Source organism: Wolffia australiana, chromosome 8 (assembly GCF_029677425.1).
Source record: "Wolffia australiana isolate 7733 chromosome 8, ASM2967742v1".
Classification (NCBI taxonomy): domain Eukaryota; kingdom Viridiplantae; phylum Streptophyta; class Magnoliopsida; order Alismatales; family Araceae; genus Wolffia; species Wolffia australiana.
Window position 1 is genome coordinate 14,081,998 of NC_135842.1, and position 16,762 is coordinate 14,098,759.

The window sequence follows — 16,762 nt, forward strand, 5'->3', positions numbered from 1 at the left end:
GAATTATCATAATATCCGAATTGAGTAGTTTATTGAGGAGAAATACTAGGACGTTAACTCTATCACTCACTTTAATAAAATAATCGTTTGTATATTTATTAGTTCCGATTTATATTGCATACTGACGAAGTAATGCCATGAAAACAATACTTTACTTGCAAGAGTGCAATTGCATCAATGCAACTCTGTCTTCTGTAACCTTTTAAATATTGCTTGACCAGAGAAATCTAAGTTCAGTGAAGATGGTAGGACAGCATCAGTATCACCGTATTCATTGGAGTTATGGAAAATAATTTAAAAAATCGACAATATAAACACAGCCATTGGTTTTAATGTCTCTTTTACATTTTCTTGATACCTGTGTAGCAGGTATAATAGAAGTTAGTTCTCTTGGTGTCTGAACTTAATATATTAGTTATGATATTCCCTGATTCGTAAAATGATATGATTATGCCCACATAATAACCATCAAAATTCTTACTTCTGATTAAGGAAAGATGTGAAAGGTCTGTAAAACAAAAATATTCATTCCTAAAATTTTATACGACATGCAATTCTTGTTTAAGTTAGGGAAACATTATGTTATTTTTAACAATATAATATTTAACAAAAGTAAAAGATTCTACATACAAAGGGTGATTTTTTATGAATTAGTATCCCAGGAATCATGGATATTCTTAAAAACATAGTGTCAGAAATTAAAACGAAATTCATATTTGAGTTAGGAGCGAAAAAGATGATTATTTATTGATAGTAAAATTAAAAAATATCCAATATGTTATTTATTTATCTCAGTTAATTATTTGAATACTTCACTGTATGTCCAAATAATTTATTTATGCCAAAATATATTTATGAAATGAAATTCGTTCCATAATTTTAAAGAAACTGAATTATATTAATCAATGTTGCATAATAAAGTTAGGATTTATAAATATCTGTAACATTTCTGATAAGTTTCTTTATAATGTCTATTGAAAAGCTAAGTAATAGATTTGTCAACATTTGATGATTTGATGCATGTAAAAGTCCTGCATGACAAGTGACATGTACAAACAAACTAATCTACTTTTGAAATTTTTAAGTCTGCGTTATGGTTTTAGAAGGTTTCTGATCCTTCTAAATTTGATTAAAATAAGGTATGAGATTTTTATCAGGATCTATATCAAGGTAATTATTAGTATTGACAGGGAACTAGGTCTCCAAAATATCAGCCGGCTATAAAATGAGAATTAGAAGAAATATGGTGAATGGTGAGAAAACGTGAATAAGAGAACTCTAGGATGAAGAAATCGCCCCTAAATGGAGAAGCTCAAGAGAATAAAAAGTTAAATAAAATCAGTAAGATGTCTAAATATTAAAGAGATTAATTATTGAGAACTTTCCTAAGGGAAAGATTAAAATATAATATGTTAAAAATATTTTTTTAATACATAAATAATTTAAATAAACACGGAAGATTAGCCTTGAGTCTTTAAGTGTCTCCAAGATCAGGTGTCTTCCAGCAACAGTTGTTCCTCCGAAGTTCATGAAGAAAATCCAAGAACTTAACGATCGAAAAATTAGTTTATTAATTTGGATCTTCATATTTTTTTATAATTCACAAGCTTGGTCATGGCCTGGGCTCTCCAAATATTTAAAGTAGAGACAAATAATAGTGTTCTTAAATAGGTATTTAATGTAAAAAACATTTAAGCTCCTTTTTAGCTTGGGGTTCCCTTCTTTGAAATTCTTAATTTACGTGTCGACAACATGCCACATTGAATATTTTAAAACTTATGGACAGGTAAAAATAAATGACATGAAACCTGATAAGTTCAAAAATACCTTTTTATGTATGTCATTTTTGGGGGTTTTTTTCGAACTTAATCAATAAAATGTATTTATCCCGTAGTGCTTTAGTAAGGGGTCGAATCCTAGGGAGGCGATGGTAAAATTCAATTTTTATCGACGTAGGAGTTAGAAATATAATTTTGATTAAGATGACATGTATTCAACCTTATACAACCTTATCAAAGATATCAATTAATAGAGATCAATTTCTAAATTTTTTATCGATGAGAACCAAATTTATGATTAGTTAGAAATTCTTGATAAGAATTACTAACTAATCACCTAACTAGATTGTTTATGTGTACAGTTGATCTTAGATTTTTAGGATGTTAGCATTACTAAAATTGAGATCAGATGTTGCTCATTAATCATGCTTCATTTATTTAACCAAAAGATTTAATTCAGCTTGAATTATATTTTTGGGTTATTCACTGAATTAGAAATGATTTGGAACAGATGGTAAATGCTAGTTGGTTTATTACCAACCCTTTTTGCAAAGTCTAGCCAAATTCCTCACGGATTAAAAATCAGAAGGTAATGTTTAACTGCATTTTTCAATTTTACCTCGGTTAATTTGAAATTGCAAATATGCCCTACTCGCAAGTCGTGGTTATGATTTGCTGATCTGAGGTGATCTTAGTGATAACTTGCCAATTATATTGTTTAATTGATGGATATTACTTTACATTTATGTGTTTTAATGGTCATATTTGCATGTTATCATATATAAATGGAGATCATCCACTTACATTTTGATTTTATTATTGTTTCTAATTTTCTAGTATTTTTATATAGTATTTAACCTCAGTGCATAGAAGAAATATTTTTTACAGGGCATAAAATACTTGGCTAGAGGTTGGTAAGGGTTTTACTAATTTTATGGAATTGTTCCGTATTTGTTTATAATTTTCTGACCATTATTTTAGCCAAGAAATGAATTTTAGAACTAAAAGAATATTTTTACGAATTATTTAAGATTTTTAAAATGAGTTTTTATTGAATTTTGTGGCATCCACGTCGTTCGCCCAAAAATTTGGGCGAATGATTGGATGCCTTTTATGAGTGCATTATTGGCTCATTATGGCATCGCAAAGGGCGATGCCATAATGAGCAAATCATATTTTTTTTTAAAAGTGCACGCAGGCTACGTGGCGCGGCGAGGAAAAAGGTACGTTTTGTCTTTTGGTTTTTGTTTTTTTATTAACTTTTTCATGTAATAAATGCATGCGGAGATTGGGTAGCCGCATGCATTTATGACATACAATTGTTCCTCGTACACACAGTTGGGTAGCCATGTGCATTTATTGCATCCAGCAAGCAACACCACGTTCGCCGTATTTAACACACGAGGTAATCGATTCGCCGTGTGCATTAAATGCGTGGGGAAATAGAAAACAGCATGTAATAATGGTAATGAAAAGGCATTTTTGTCTTTCTTATATATTTTTTTAATACAAGGGCAACGTGGCACATTCTCCTCCGTTCAAATGCACCATCATTTCGTGATGATTGCAACCTGTTGAAGTGCTCAAACACATGTCAGAAGGAGACCCGAGGATGGCAAAAATGAGAAAAAAGCATTAGCCAATCAGAAATTGCCATTTTTTAGATATATGGAAGAGAGATAAAATGATCCAACGGTTGAGATTAAACGCCAGTAAAATGGTGATATCTTGAGATCTAGCCGTCCGATTGAGCTGCAATTTTAAGTTGGTCTTTCCCCCCTCTGCAATCTAGACGGTTGGATTTTGAAATAGAGGTCGGAAAGAAGGGGAAAATCACTTTTTGAAGATGTCCCCAAGGATTTGGCCAGGAAGGACACATGACTTGCTTTGGAAGTGGACAGATCCTGATTCATCATTGAAAGTTGTAAGTTTCTAATTTGCTTTTTGAACTTCTTCTTGAAAGATTCTAAAACGCCATGGCATGGGTGAAATGTACATGCCCTTAAAGCTGATTTGAAATGAAATTAGTATTGCATTTTGGTTTTGATTCAAGATATGACTTTTAATATTTATTTTTACATTGATTTGAATCCCTTTTGCAGTTTTAGATTTTTAAATTAGGGTCAAATTTCTTCTCTAATCCATTTTCCCCCAAATTCATCTACTTTCTCTCTCTAGGTTAGATCAGTTAGTTGCTCTCTCTAGATTTCAAAACTTCTTGTTGGAAAGTTAAATTCAATATATATAAAATCTAAGTCCAAAATGTCATCCAAAAATTCATCCATCTTCAAGTCCAATTTGAAAACCCCCTTTTTCGATTATTAATTCCCAAATTTTAAGGGATAAAAATTGTCTTCATAAATCAGCCTAATTTAAATATTAGAACTCTGAATTAATTTGATAAAATAATCAATATTATCCTATCAAAATTATCTTTACCGAAAATATTAATATCAAAATTAAGTTTCTAATTAATTTTGATTAATTATAAACAGAATTAAACATAATTAAAGTCTATTTAATGCAAAATTAATTCATTCTTGAATTAATTAATTTTAAATTGGATAAAAACTCTTGCTTAGTGCCTCCCTATGGTTCGACTCCTTTCTTACTCTATACATAGTATTTAGTGATTAAGGGATATTATAAATTATATTCCATAAGTCTAAAAGCTCAAACAATGACATTATTACACACCAATTTTAGGCTTATCATTTGGCGTCGTTGCAGGGGAGGCACGGTGAGTATTAAAAATTATACATCAAGAATATTTATATCTAGTGTGCCAAACTGTTTTTGATACATTCTTGATTTCAATTTTGCATTTATTCTAGAATTTTCAAAACAAATAGTGAAAATTGCAAATTTGTCATTTCTTTCTCTCTTATGTTGATTTTTCTTGTTCGGTCAAGGTGATTGTCTTTAATATTTGTGTGATTGACATTGCATGAACGGTAGGAGATCCTTAAATCCCCATTTAGTGAACCTAGAGACGATCAGTAGAAGAAGTCCTAGTTTCGATAATATTTTTGAGAGCTCCGAAGGAGAAAATCAACAAATCGGTGAGAGAATGGAGGATAACCAGAATTGTAGCGCTGAACAAGGAATGAGAAGAATGAGATTGACAGAGTATTCTGATCCTGCAGAGAGTGAAACCTACACTAAAATTTCTGCCCCTCTACCTGAAAATGTCAACTTTATAACTGACCCAAATATGATTAATCAACTACCTAAATTTTATGGACGATTCAATGAGGAACCTTATGAGTTTTTAGAAGAAAATAACCAGATATGTTCTGCTTATAGCTATGCATGTGTCCCTCAAGAAATTCTGAAACTTAGGCTATTCCAATTTGCTTTGAAAGATAGGGCAAGGAGTGGTTCAAAGGAATAGGTCAAGAATTTTAATCATGGAGTGAGATGTAATCCGGTTCTTTAAAGAAATTCTATTCTTATGGAAACACCACTTCAATTAGGAAGGCTATAAGAGAATTCTATCAAGGAACTGACACCCTTGGAGAAGCATGGGAAAGGTTCATGGCACTTACTAGGAAGTTTCCACATCATGGAATTCCATCTCATGAGTATAGTGCAGGGACGCGGACGGGATGGGACGTGGACGGTTCGGGATGAAATTCGTCTCGTCCTACCTCCCATGTTAGAGTATGGACGAAGGACGGGACGGTTTTTCGTCTGCGGTCAAAAAAACCGTCCCGTCCAATAATCCCGGGACAAAAATTTGTCCCGTCCAGTCCTCCCGGGATGAATTTTCATCCCAAAATTTGTCCCGGACGAAAAAATACATTATATATTAATAATATATTAAAATATATTATACATTGTCCTCGCCAGGCCACATGTCAACATCTCAACCGTCGGATGTGAATCCGACGGTTTCCCATCCGGATTCGTCCGTCCGTCGCCCGGAGACCTCCTGACGGATGATTTTTTTGTCCTAGAGGACGAAAATTGTCTCGTCCAGCGGTCCCCCGGACGAATTTTTGTCCAGAATTCGTCCTTGCCCCCGGACAGGACGATTTTTTTGTCCGGGAACAAAAAAACCGTCCCGTCCGCGTCCCAGCACTATAATCATGAGTTAGTTCAAATTTTTAATGGGGGATTGAATGATCAGGAATGACACTTAGTGGATATATCTAGTGGAGGAATGTTCCTTGATATATGCAGATGAATCCATGAAACTTATGGAAAACTTAGTGGAAGATTGGACATATAGACAAAGTTTTTCATATACTAACCGAAATGCAGACCCAAAGCATGGAGGAATCATTGACGTCAAAGCAGTTGAACCAGTGATCAGAATGAATGAATTGGAAAGAGGCATGAGCAAGATTGGTAAAAAAATGGAAGATATGAATAATACTTTTAAATCTTTTTTGCAGGAAACTAATGGAAAAACAAATGCATATGATGGCAACAAATCTTCTAACATCCCTTGTTGTTTTTTATAAACATCATTTAGAAAATGTTTAAAATGTATAAATTGACTTAATTATTTGTCCAAAGTGTTGTTTAACTTGAAATTTAAGAAATTTCTTATTTTAACCTGAAATCATGATAACATGCATTAAAAATTAATGTTTTTAAGCATTAACATGCATTAAAAATTTCTTATTTCATGTTTTTAAGCATGAAATTAGCATTTTATTAGCTCTTCTTTGCATGTTATTAAAACCTATAAGAATTATCATATAAAAAAATCATACATCAGACAATGGTTAATATATAATGTTTAAGAGAGCATCACAACAAAAACAACATGAGATCACCAACAAAAATTTATATAAGAATTAATCAACATGACAACATCGGATTTATTATTCATAATTAAATGTATTTCATCTATGAATCCTATTAAAATGTAAAAAAGTATTTTATATACTATAACTCATGGAAATTCCTAACTCTTTTTATTTTTCAATGTTGTTATTCTGACAGCAATTTCTCCTCGTGATTTTCTGGTTAGTTATATCCAAAACGTAACTCTTAAGTTCATTATAACTTTGAATTTTTAATTATTATTTTCATTCGTGAATAATGATGCATTCATGCAAAATTAGTAAAATTAGTGCCTCAAGACCTAGGTATTTCATTTAGTATTAAAGAAAAATGTATTTTGAAACATATTTAGTAGAAAGAACTTGTGATTACTATTTTGGTATTTCCATATTAATCTGGAGAAATTTTTATTTTTTATAGACTTAAAATGTTTTACCTACTTCTGGCAGGGGTGTTTACAGTGTACATGAATTGGGTCATCTAGGATTGAGGTTTATGAAGGTCGTATCTTTTAGGAGGAAAGTTAATGAGATAGATGACAAACTCAAATTAGGGTTTTAATTTGTTTTTGGTGTTTTTTATTTAAATCAATAAAGGTATGAACCTGTACTTTGTGAAGTAAATCTAGGTAGTGATGAGGTCAGAATGTCTCCACCGGGAATGATAATTTAGGATTTAATATTTTTTATATAGTGATTAATGAGATGATATGATATATGTAAAACATATGGGGTTGAAAGATGAAAAAATTCAAGGTGAGAGGGTACTAAAATTCAGATGATTATAGTAGATAATGATAGATAGGATATTATAAAAATGATTGCCACAAAGAAGAGAGTGAGAATTAGGAAAGAAGGTAGTAAATCGATAGATAAATTTGTGATGGAAGAATGGTTTGAGTAAATGGGATGATGGTAACATTACAAACATACAGAGAAGTGAAAGGGCAAAGACATGACTGAAAGATATGAAGACGTAATGTCTGGTAGAATGGAATGATGAAATGAATCTAGGCTGACGATAATGCTGAAAATAATGGAGTAAGGTGAGGAGGCTAATTGTATATCCTTATGTTCTGCCAAGATCACAACAACTTGGGAGTGCAAGCTCCCCCTCTTCTTTCTTGCCTTTTCTCACACACCCAAGACACCAAGAACAAGCTTGATGGATCTGAGTATCTACTATAATCGTCTTAATCTTATCACCCTATCAACAACCTCAATTTCTTCATGGATGGAAAGAGGGGGAAGGATGAAGCTACCCTCAAAATTTTAGCTCAATCATCCTTCTGGATTGTTGATATGAAGTCTGAAATTTGAGAAATCCTAGACATCTATAGTTTCTCTCACTTGATCAGCGGAACTGTCCTTTCCTCCTTTTCTGTTTGTGGTTCAAAATTCAATGTTATCCTCTTTCAATGACTGGCACGAATCACTCACCTGTTGCAAACACCAACTCAAAGTGCGCCATGTGTCCCTGTGTGGAGGAAGATGAAAATGTACTTTTTATTAACTATCATTGTGTGATATGGCAGCGTGTCATCTTGCGCTACATCAGTTCTTTCTCTCTCTTTTTTTCTTTCTAAAACGACATTCTGATGTGTCATTTGTGCCATATAAGGCAGGAGACACCCAATAATCAGATGATGTGGTGACGCGTTTCCGCATGACACATCAGCATCATTGAACTTTTAACCAATTGTGGTATTAAACTTATGCGTTACATATATACTTCAACAATTTTTCACCTTTCAACCTTTAAATAATTATATTTTATAACTTGTTCTCTCAATCTTCACATTGCGTTTATAAAGATTTAAATCTGATATTTTTCTCTAACTGTCCACATCATCCCTATGAATAAAAAAATAAAAAGGCTTCAGTCATTGATCGGCCATTATGGCATTTAATCAAGTCGAATGGTGACACATGGTAAGGCGCAATTTGAAGATAAAAAATATATTTATTGATCAATATATAATCAGTTATGTCGTGAAAACATAATAAATATATACTCTGAAGTAGTATTTACAAATAAACAGGTAGTTTTAACAAATTGTTAAAATTTTCATAAATTGAATCATAATTTGAATAAAAATAGTTTTAGTCATCTTAAGCTTGATAACACACATAAATAATCATTTTGATGCACAATATATACATATATATAAATAGTACATATAAATAATCCAATAGTTTGTTTGTTATCATTATGTAAGATACCCAATAATTCATTTGTTAAGATATATTGATCTTATCAAAATATAAGATATCCAAGGAACATCAAATATCATTTTGGTTTACTCCTATTCTTCCATGTTGAGACCAAGTTTATATCATAGAATACTAGGATTCAGGGTCAAAATGATTATCCTGTAAATGCCATAATTTCATTTGTAAATACTACTAGTTTGATTTTGGGATACTCTGATTTGTATAGATTAGTGATTTGAAAGAAGATAGAATGAATCTGCTATTCGGAACTTCTGATGACGTTTAATCTGGCTCCTAACTATGCATTTCTTATTTTAATTTTATTTCAAATGGAATCTAATGATGGTTTTCAGAAATAGTATTTGATTTTCAAGGAGGGCCCAATCAAAAGTGAGATTATTGATTAATCTAATGACTAGTTGTCTTATAAAAACTATATCAAGGACATCATTACGTCCATAAAAGGGCCATTATGAGTATATTTAATGTTTTTTATTTCAGGTTCAAAATTCAAAACCTTTCAAAAAATAAATATTATTTGTTCTTTGCAATCAGATCCAATCTGACCCGATCGGATTGGGCTTTTGCTTGGATCCCTCTTTTCAGGCTTAGTCGAGCTTAACAAGTGAGAGCACACAAATATAGGAAAAATTCTATATGGCAGTGGTCAACTTTCCCATATCATCTACCACCTCGTTAGTGTGCACCTTTTAGGCATGTTGGAGGCTCAATCAAGGACTTCCACAACACTTGGTATACAAGGCTGTGTAGGCTATGAGACCTGTTTTGATAATTTACCATGTTTGTAACTTTGGGGGGCATATATATAATATCTCAATACTAAATCTTCCATGATCAATGTGATGCCATAATAAAAATGAGCCGCAGAGCAAAAAACAGGAGGTGGTCTTCCACCAATTACTCTCTGATATTTCATTGTCACTCGAGTGGAATGGGTGGTGATATAAATCATTCAAAAAATGGTTATTAACGCGATACTCTCTTATATTTCATTGTCACTAGAGTTATTGAAACTACCAAGAGAAATCTGTAAAAAATTTGGTGATATTCTTACCCTTATTATCCTTGAATTTTAACCCCGATCCCTCTGTCCACCTATATTGTTAGGAGGCACTTCACTACAACATGCTAATTTAGATAGTCTGTACCTGTTTTATTCCAGATCAAAAGGCAAACTCCTCCTTTGGCCTCCAAAGTTCATACAAAACTTTCATGTTGATAACCTGTCACTAAAATCTAATTAGATGCCTTATTCATCTAGGATCCCCGAGGAGTCATCAAAGATATCAAAGTCAAAGGCCTCTATCCAACACCAAAAAAGAGAGTTAAATATTAAAGATCGAGAAATTCCATCCAAAATGAAAGGTTCTGGAGAGGACCTGATGGTGTCGCCACTCTCTAATTTGAGTTCTGGATACTACATATTTCCCTAATTTAATAAAGCCTTAAGATGACTCAGAAACCAATGGTAGTTTTTATATTATTGGTTAACAAAATTAATGGAGGTGATACTAATGATCTCTACCCTCTCTGCTGAGCTTAGCTATATCTGCTCAAGCACTTGTATAAGAGTTGCATTGATGTACATTATTGTTTTCATGTCATTACTGTGGGATTAAACAATATATTATTGTAACCTAAACGGAAACAGTATTTACAGAAGTGATTATTTCACCCATTCTTATCAGATAGAAAGCAGGGACAGAGTTTGGCATCCTAGTACTTGACCTTTCCAACGATCAGATCAGACACCCATGATCTGGTTCACGTCAACGGTTGGGATGAAATATTTGCATTTTTCTTTGATCGCCTTACAGCTACAGTTCCAGATTGTCCAGGACATGGACGATGGACGGGACGGGACGAAGATCCTTCCGTCCGACGTCCTGAATCAGTGCAGGGACGTGGACGGGATGGTTATTTCGTCCGAGACCTCTGGACGGGACCGTTTTTTCATTCGAGTGAACGAAAACTGTCCTGTCCAGAGGTCTCGGGAAAAATTTCCATCCGGAGTTTCGTCCAACCTCGCAGACGAGATGATTTTTTGTCCTGAAATGAAAAACCGTCCCATCCGCATCCCTGCACTCTCTAGATCCAGATCGTCCGGGATGTGGCTGATGGACGGGATGGGACAAAGATCGTCCCGTCCAACGTCTGGAATCAGTGCAGGGACATGGACAGGATGGCTTTTTCGTCCGAGACCTCTGGACGGGATGGTTTTTTTGTCAAAGTGGACGAAGACCATCCTGTCCGGAGGTCTCGTGATGAATTTCAGCCCCGATTTTCCTCCAACCTCGTGGACGGGACGATTTTTTCATCCTGGAACAAAAAAACCATCCCGTTCGTGTCCCTGCACTATACTTAAAGCTAGGGAAGGACACGGTTCGGTCTCGGTCCGGTTTTACCAAAAACCTAAACCTAGACCTGAAGTTCAGTCCGGTCTCATTCTCGGTCCGGTCTTAGTCTCAGTCCAGTCTCGGTCCGGTCCAGTCTTTGGTAGGTCAAGTTGACTAGTCAATGTGCAATTACATGTTAAGTTGACTTGGCCGTGTCGCCACATCTACATGTTAAGTTCCCTCTATCTCTCTCCGTAGCCAAAGCAATATTGGATGATGAGAGAGTGGGAGAGAGAAAGAGAGGAATATAATTAGAGAGTGAGAGTGTGAGAATGTGAGAGGGAGAGATTGAGAGAGTGAGAGTGAGACTGAGATAGTGCAAAACAGAGAATATCAGAAGGAGAGAGTAAGAAAGTGAGAGTGAGAGGTGTTGAGATTTCTTGGCCGTTGCACAAGAAATTCGGACAGACAGAGATTGATGGAAGAAGGAGAAAGAAAAGAACACCAAGAAAAGAGCGAATTAGATCGTTATTTTCCTCGAAGAATCACCGTACATTGGTTGAGAATATATAGAATAAATCGTATATGTCCGTTGTAGCTACCCCAACGGTTTTTCAAATATATTCGGCTGTTTTAAATCCCAACCGTTATAACCTCTTCAGATGTACCGATCCCGTCCGTTTGATCGGTATCGCGTACTCGAACGGCCGTTTTAAATCTCGACCGTTATAACTTCTTTGGGCGCACCGATCTCGTCCGTTCGATCGGTATCGTGTACCCTTTTTAATCTCGATCGTTATAACTCTCCGGGTGCATCAATCCTGACCATTGATCGTTGTTGTGTACCCATTCATTCGGTCTGGCCTTGTTCCTATCTATGTTCGTTCCTATTCTATCTTTGATCCTAGCTATGTTTAATCCTATCCTATCTTTGATCCGACCTATGTTTAATCCTATTCTATATTTGAACCTATATTTGATCCTATTTCTAAGTTTCTAATGGGTACATAATATATGATTAATTTTACTATCTAATCTTAATTAAGTCCCTATCAGGAGCTCGCCAATCGTTGAGTCCTCATAGCTTGTCTTGACGATTTGGCGAGTTGAACTCCTCTTCACAAGAGGGCGAGACTCTGTGTGTGTGTGTGTGAGAGAGAGAGAAAGAGAGGGAGTAGTTAAGGAGAGTAGAAGAGGGAGAGAGCAAGAGAGGAAAGGGTAAGAGGGATGTTAGAATATGAGGTAGAGAGAGAGTGACAAGATAAAATGATCAAGGATCTATTGAACGTAAAATGGAATAGATGAGAAGAAGAGAGCTGGTTCGAAGTGTACAAGGTGTGGCTATTTGTAGAAGGAGGATGAACGTTGGAGTGAATTAATGCAACGGTAATTATGGCGTCGTGGCTCGAGGCGGCGGCGGGCTGGACTCGAGGTGGCGGATGGATACGCCGGCTGATCTTTGTGACGTCGGGCTTCTAGAAGATTCTGGTGACGTCCTGCCACCTGGCGATGAGGCGTGATCATTTGAGGAGCCAGGTGGCGGACTATCCTTAACAAGGGAGACCCGGAGAGGGGAAGTGAGAGGGAGAGAGAGCAGGCGAGACGGAGAGAGTTCAGTAGGGAGAGAGTGCGCGAGGGAGAGGGAGCAGGCTCGAGGGAGAGAGTATGAGAGAGAGAGAGAAGGAGAACTAAAGTGAGGGCGAGCGAGCAGAGAACGAGAGGAAGAGAGGAGTGAAAGGGGGAGAGAGGTTGACAGAGAGAGGGAGAGAGAAAGTGAGGGTGAGAGAGGAGGAGAGGGAGAGCAGGAGAGAGGGTGAGCGAGAGGGCGAGAGAGAGAGGGACTTGAGAAAGGAGAGGGAGAGCCGGTGAGAGAGGAGGGAGGGAGGAGGAATGGGAGAGTAGGAGAGAGATAGAGAGAAAGAAAAGGAGAGGGAGAGAGTGAGAGCGGGAGAGAGGGCGATATGGAAGGAGGGAGGGTGAGACCGGAACGAGGGAGAGAGAGACAGGGAGAGAGCGGAAGAGAACGAGCGAGAGAGAGGGCTAGAGAAGTAGCGGAGGAGAGGGAGAGAGGGAGAGAGGACATAAGAGAGAGAGAGAGAGAGAGAGAGAGAGAGAGAGAGGAAAATAAAACGAGAGAGAGAGATAAGGGAAAAGAAAGCAAGAGGGAGAGAGAGATAGAGGAAAACAAAACGAGAGGGGGAGAGAGAATAATAGAAAACGAGAGGGAGAGAGTGAGAGAGGGGGAGAGGGCGAGAGGGAGGTGGTAAGAAACGTGAGAGAGGGAGAGCAAATATTTGGGAGAACGAGACTGGATCTACGGGAGAGAGAGGGGAGGAGAGAGAGAGAACGAGAAAGAGAGAGGGGGAGAGAGATGGTGAGAGACAGGGAGAACGAGAAAGAGAGAGGGGGAGAGAACTAGGCGAGGGACCGAGAGAACGAGAAAGAGAGAGGGGGAGAGAGGGGGCGATAGACAGAGAGCACGAGAAAGAGAGAGAGGAGAGAACTAGCGGGAGAGAGGGTGAGAGAGGGTGAGAGAGGGTGGAGAGAACTAGCGGGAGAGAGGGTGAGAGAGAGAGAGGAGAGAGAGCGAGAGCGAGAGAGGGAGAGGGAGAGAGGAGCACGAGAGAGGGAGAGAGGACGAGAGAGAGAGAGAACAAGTGGAGAGAGGGAGAGATGACGAGAGAGAGAGAAAACAGGAAGGAAAGAGGAAGAGGGTGGGCGAGGGCGAGAAAAAGAGAGCTAGAGAGGGATAGAGGGTGAGAGAAAGGGCCGGTCTTCGGTCCGGTTTCGACCGGTCGGGAAGGTTCGGTCAGCCCTAAAAAGGCTGACCGACGGTCCGGTTCGGTCCGGTCTGACCGAATTTCGGTCATACCGTCTCCTTCCCTACTTACAGCCAACATGTTTGAATGGTGGAGCAATGTAAGACAAAATAACGAACGGCTATTGACATAACTTAATGAAAGCATACAGTTACGTGGAAAACTAGTCAACTCAAATAAAGAAAACTTTGACTATTTAATCTTTTCCGAAGTTTCCATTCAACTTCTACGACGGCACGTCGAAGGGCGGCTTGCACTTCATCCGTCCGCAACTGCATATAAATAAAACCCTGTCAACATAGACTGATCGGATAACTGTGACTATGATGATAACGAAAACCGCAGATAAGGGATGTGGTGGATTACGATGATCACGATAGTTTGATCCGATGAGCAAGCCGATAAAAAATGATCCATGAGCGAATACGATGATGGTTGTACGCATAATTGCATATTCATCTTGGTTTGCATGCATGTTGATGAAGCGATAAAAACGATTATGGTAGAGAGGATGAATTGATGATGACAACGATGCTGATCATGATGACAATAATGTTGATAATGATAATGACGACGATGATGATAAATATGTTGATGATAATGATGATAATGATGCTGATGATGATGATGCTGGTGCTGGTGATGACAATGCGGCTGATAATGGTGATGAATCTGTTAATGATGCTACCTCTGGTGAATGTGTTCATGAGTTTGAGAATGATGATGAGGATTATGTTAACGATGATGATGATGATGATGATGATGCTGAGTGATGATTTGTCAATGATGACGATTAATATGTTAACGATGGTGATGATGGAGAATATGACAATGACAATTATGAATATGAGCATGACAATGGTGTTGATCATGGTGAGTATGACAATGATTCTAAAGATGATGAGTATGACAATGATGATAACCATGATGAGAATGACAAACCCGACGATAATAAATATGACGATGATGATAATGATGATGCGTAAGACAATTGCGATGGTGATGGTGATCAGGACTCTTGGATCGCAAGACCGAGTCGAAAAACATAGCAAAGGACAAAGCGCGATGATGGTTCGTTACCTCGGTCTGCACGTCAATGGCGGCAGTGAGCTCACAGTCTTGGGCGCAGGAGCGTATAGACTGGGTTCGTACGCCGAGACTCTTCAGCCTCTCGAGAACGGCGATGATAGAATCGACGGGAGAGAGGGGGTTGCCCACGCGTAGCCGGATGGGTTCCCCGCCGTCCACTCTTCCCGCGGCGGCGCGGAGCTCGTGGCTGCGCCGCTGAAGAGCGTCTCTTGTTCTCCATAGCCCTCGGAGATGCTCCGCTGCTTCCCTTACGATGGAGATTTTGCCCGTCTGTAAGTAGAAGAGGAGAGAAGTTTAGAAAGAGAAATGCGGATTAGTGGGTTTTGTCGAGATTGAAGACTGCAAAGGATAGGGAGGTTGGTTAATGATGGGAGGAGGAAATGCGTTCATTTTATTGTTCTTTCGAGCTGGTGAGAGAAAAATTCGGTTGTCGAGGAGGGCATTGAAGAAAATGTTTTGAAGGGCTTCTCTGTCCCGTCCTCCTTATTTCAGGAAGACAATGTAGACACATAGAAAACACACACCCCAAATTAAAAAACTTATCTCTGTCTCTCCTCTGTGCTGTTTATCCCCTCCACTCCACTCGTGCTCTCTCGCTCTCTCTCAATCTTTCTGTTTATTTTCTCTCTCTCTCTCTCTCCCCCTGATTCTACCTATCTCTATCTCTCTCCCCCAGAATCTATCTATCTATCTCTCTCTCTCCCCCTGAATCTATCTATCATATCTCTCTCTCCCTGTATCTATCTATCTATATCTCTCTCTCCCTGTATCTATCTCCCTCCCTCTCTCCCCCCTGAATCTATCTACCTCTCCCTCTCTCTCTCTCTCTCTCTATCTATCTCTCTCTTTCCCTCTCTCTCTCTCTTTCTTTCTCCTTTTCTCTCCCTCTCTACTTCTCTCCCAGTTCTCTTTCCCTCTCTCTTTGTTCTTCTCGTTGTCTCTCTCTCCCTCTCTTTTTCACTCCCCTTCTCCCTTTCCCACTCTCTCCGTCTCTCGCCTTTTTCCCTCCATCTCACTTTCTTCTTCTCTGTCTCTCTCGCTCTCTTTACATCTCTCCTCCTCTCTCCTCTCTCTTTCATCTTCTCTCAGTCTCTCCCTTTCTCCCTCTGTCTTCTTCCTCCCCTACCTCTCCAACTTTTTTATCTATTTATCTATCCATCTGTCGATCCCCCTCTCTCCTGTCCTCTCACACACCCACACAATCTACCTCTCTATCTCTATCTCTATATCAATCAATCTAGATTTCTATCTATCTATCTCTATCCCTCCCCTTCTACGAAACAAGTCTGCCGTAAAAACTCTCTTTCCTTGTTTCTCTCTCTAACTTAGCTCCTCGCAAAAAAGGGATAACAGAGAAAGAGAAGACCAGAACCTTGCGTTGAGGACCAATCATCCGGTAGACATCAGCGTAGCTCTGGCTCAGCCTCTCCCGCCGGTGCCTCTCTCTCGTCGTATGCTTCATACGCTTGATGCACTCCCTCCCTTTCTCTCTTCTCCGCTGCCATTTTCCTCAAATACTCCAACATCCTCGCATTAACATTCATCCCGCTTCCTTGGCAGGAGCTACCAAGATCCCTCTTCTGATTCCTATAACACTCAAAGGCACTGCACGGAATCTTCGGCGGTGGCGCCGCGATCACCGAGTCTGCCCAAAGCATAAGCTCGTCCATAGATGGCGCCGCGAAAGACTCCATAAACGAAGGGAACTG

General features: G+C 38.1%; 1 protein-coding gene across 2 annotated transcripts; it reads right to left on the bottom strand.

The window, feature by feature from the left end:
* Window positions 1-12,412: 12,412 nt before the first annotated feature.
* LOC144706678 (transcription factor BHLH148-like) lies at window positions 12,413-16,534 on the bottom strand. 2 transcript variants are annotated; one of them, XM_078579680.1, is made up of 3 exons: window positions 16,426-16,534; window positions 15,045-15,323; window positions 12,413-14,236 (listed from the first exon to the last, which is right to left on the bottom strand). In XM_078579680.1, exon 3 carries the CDS (start codon window positions 14,109-14,111, stop codon window positions 12,834-12,836), a length of 1,278 nt encoding a protein of 425 aa, XP_078435806.1. In that variant the 5' UTR covers window positions 14,112-14,236; window positions 15,045-15,323; window positions 16,426-16,534; the 3' UTR covers window positions 12,413-12,833. The 2 variants fall into 2 exon arrangements, with proteins under 2 accessions (XP_078435806.1, XP_078435807.1); XM_078579681.1 differs by having other exon boundaries at window positions 16,426-16,528.
* Between the last annotated feature and the right edge of the window lie 228 nt (window positions 16,535-16,762).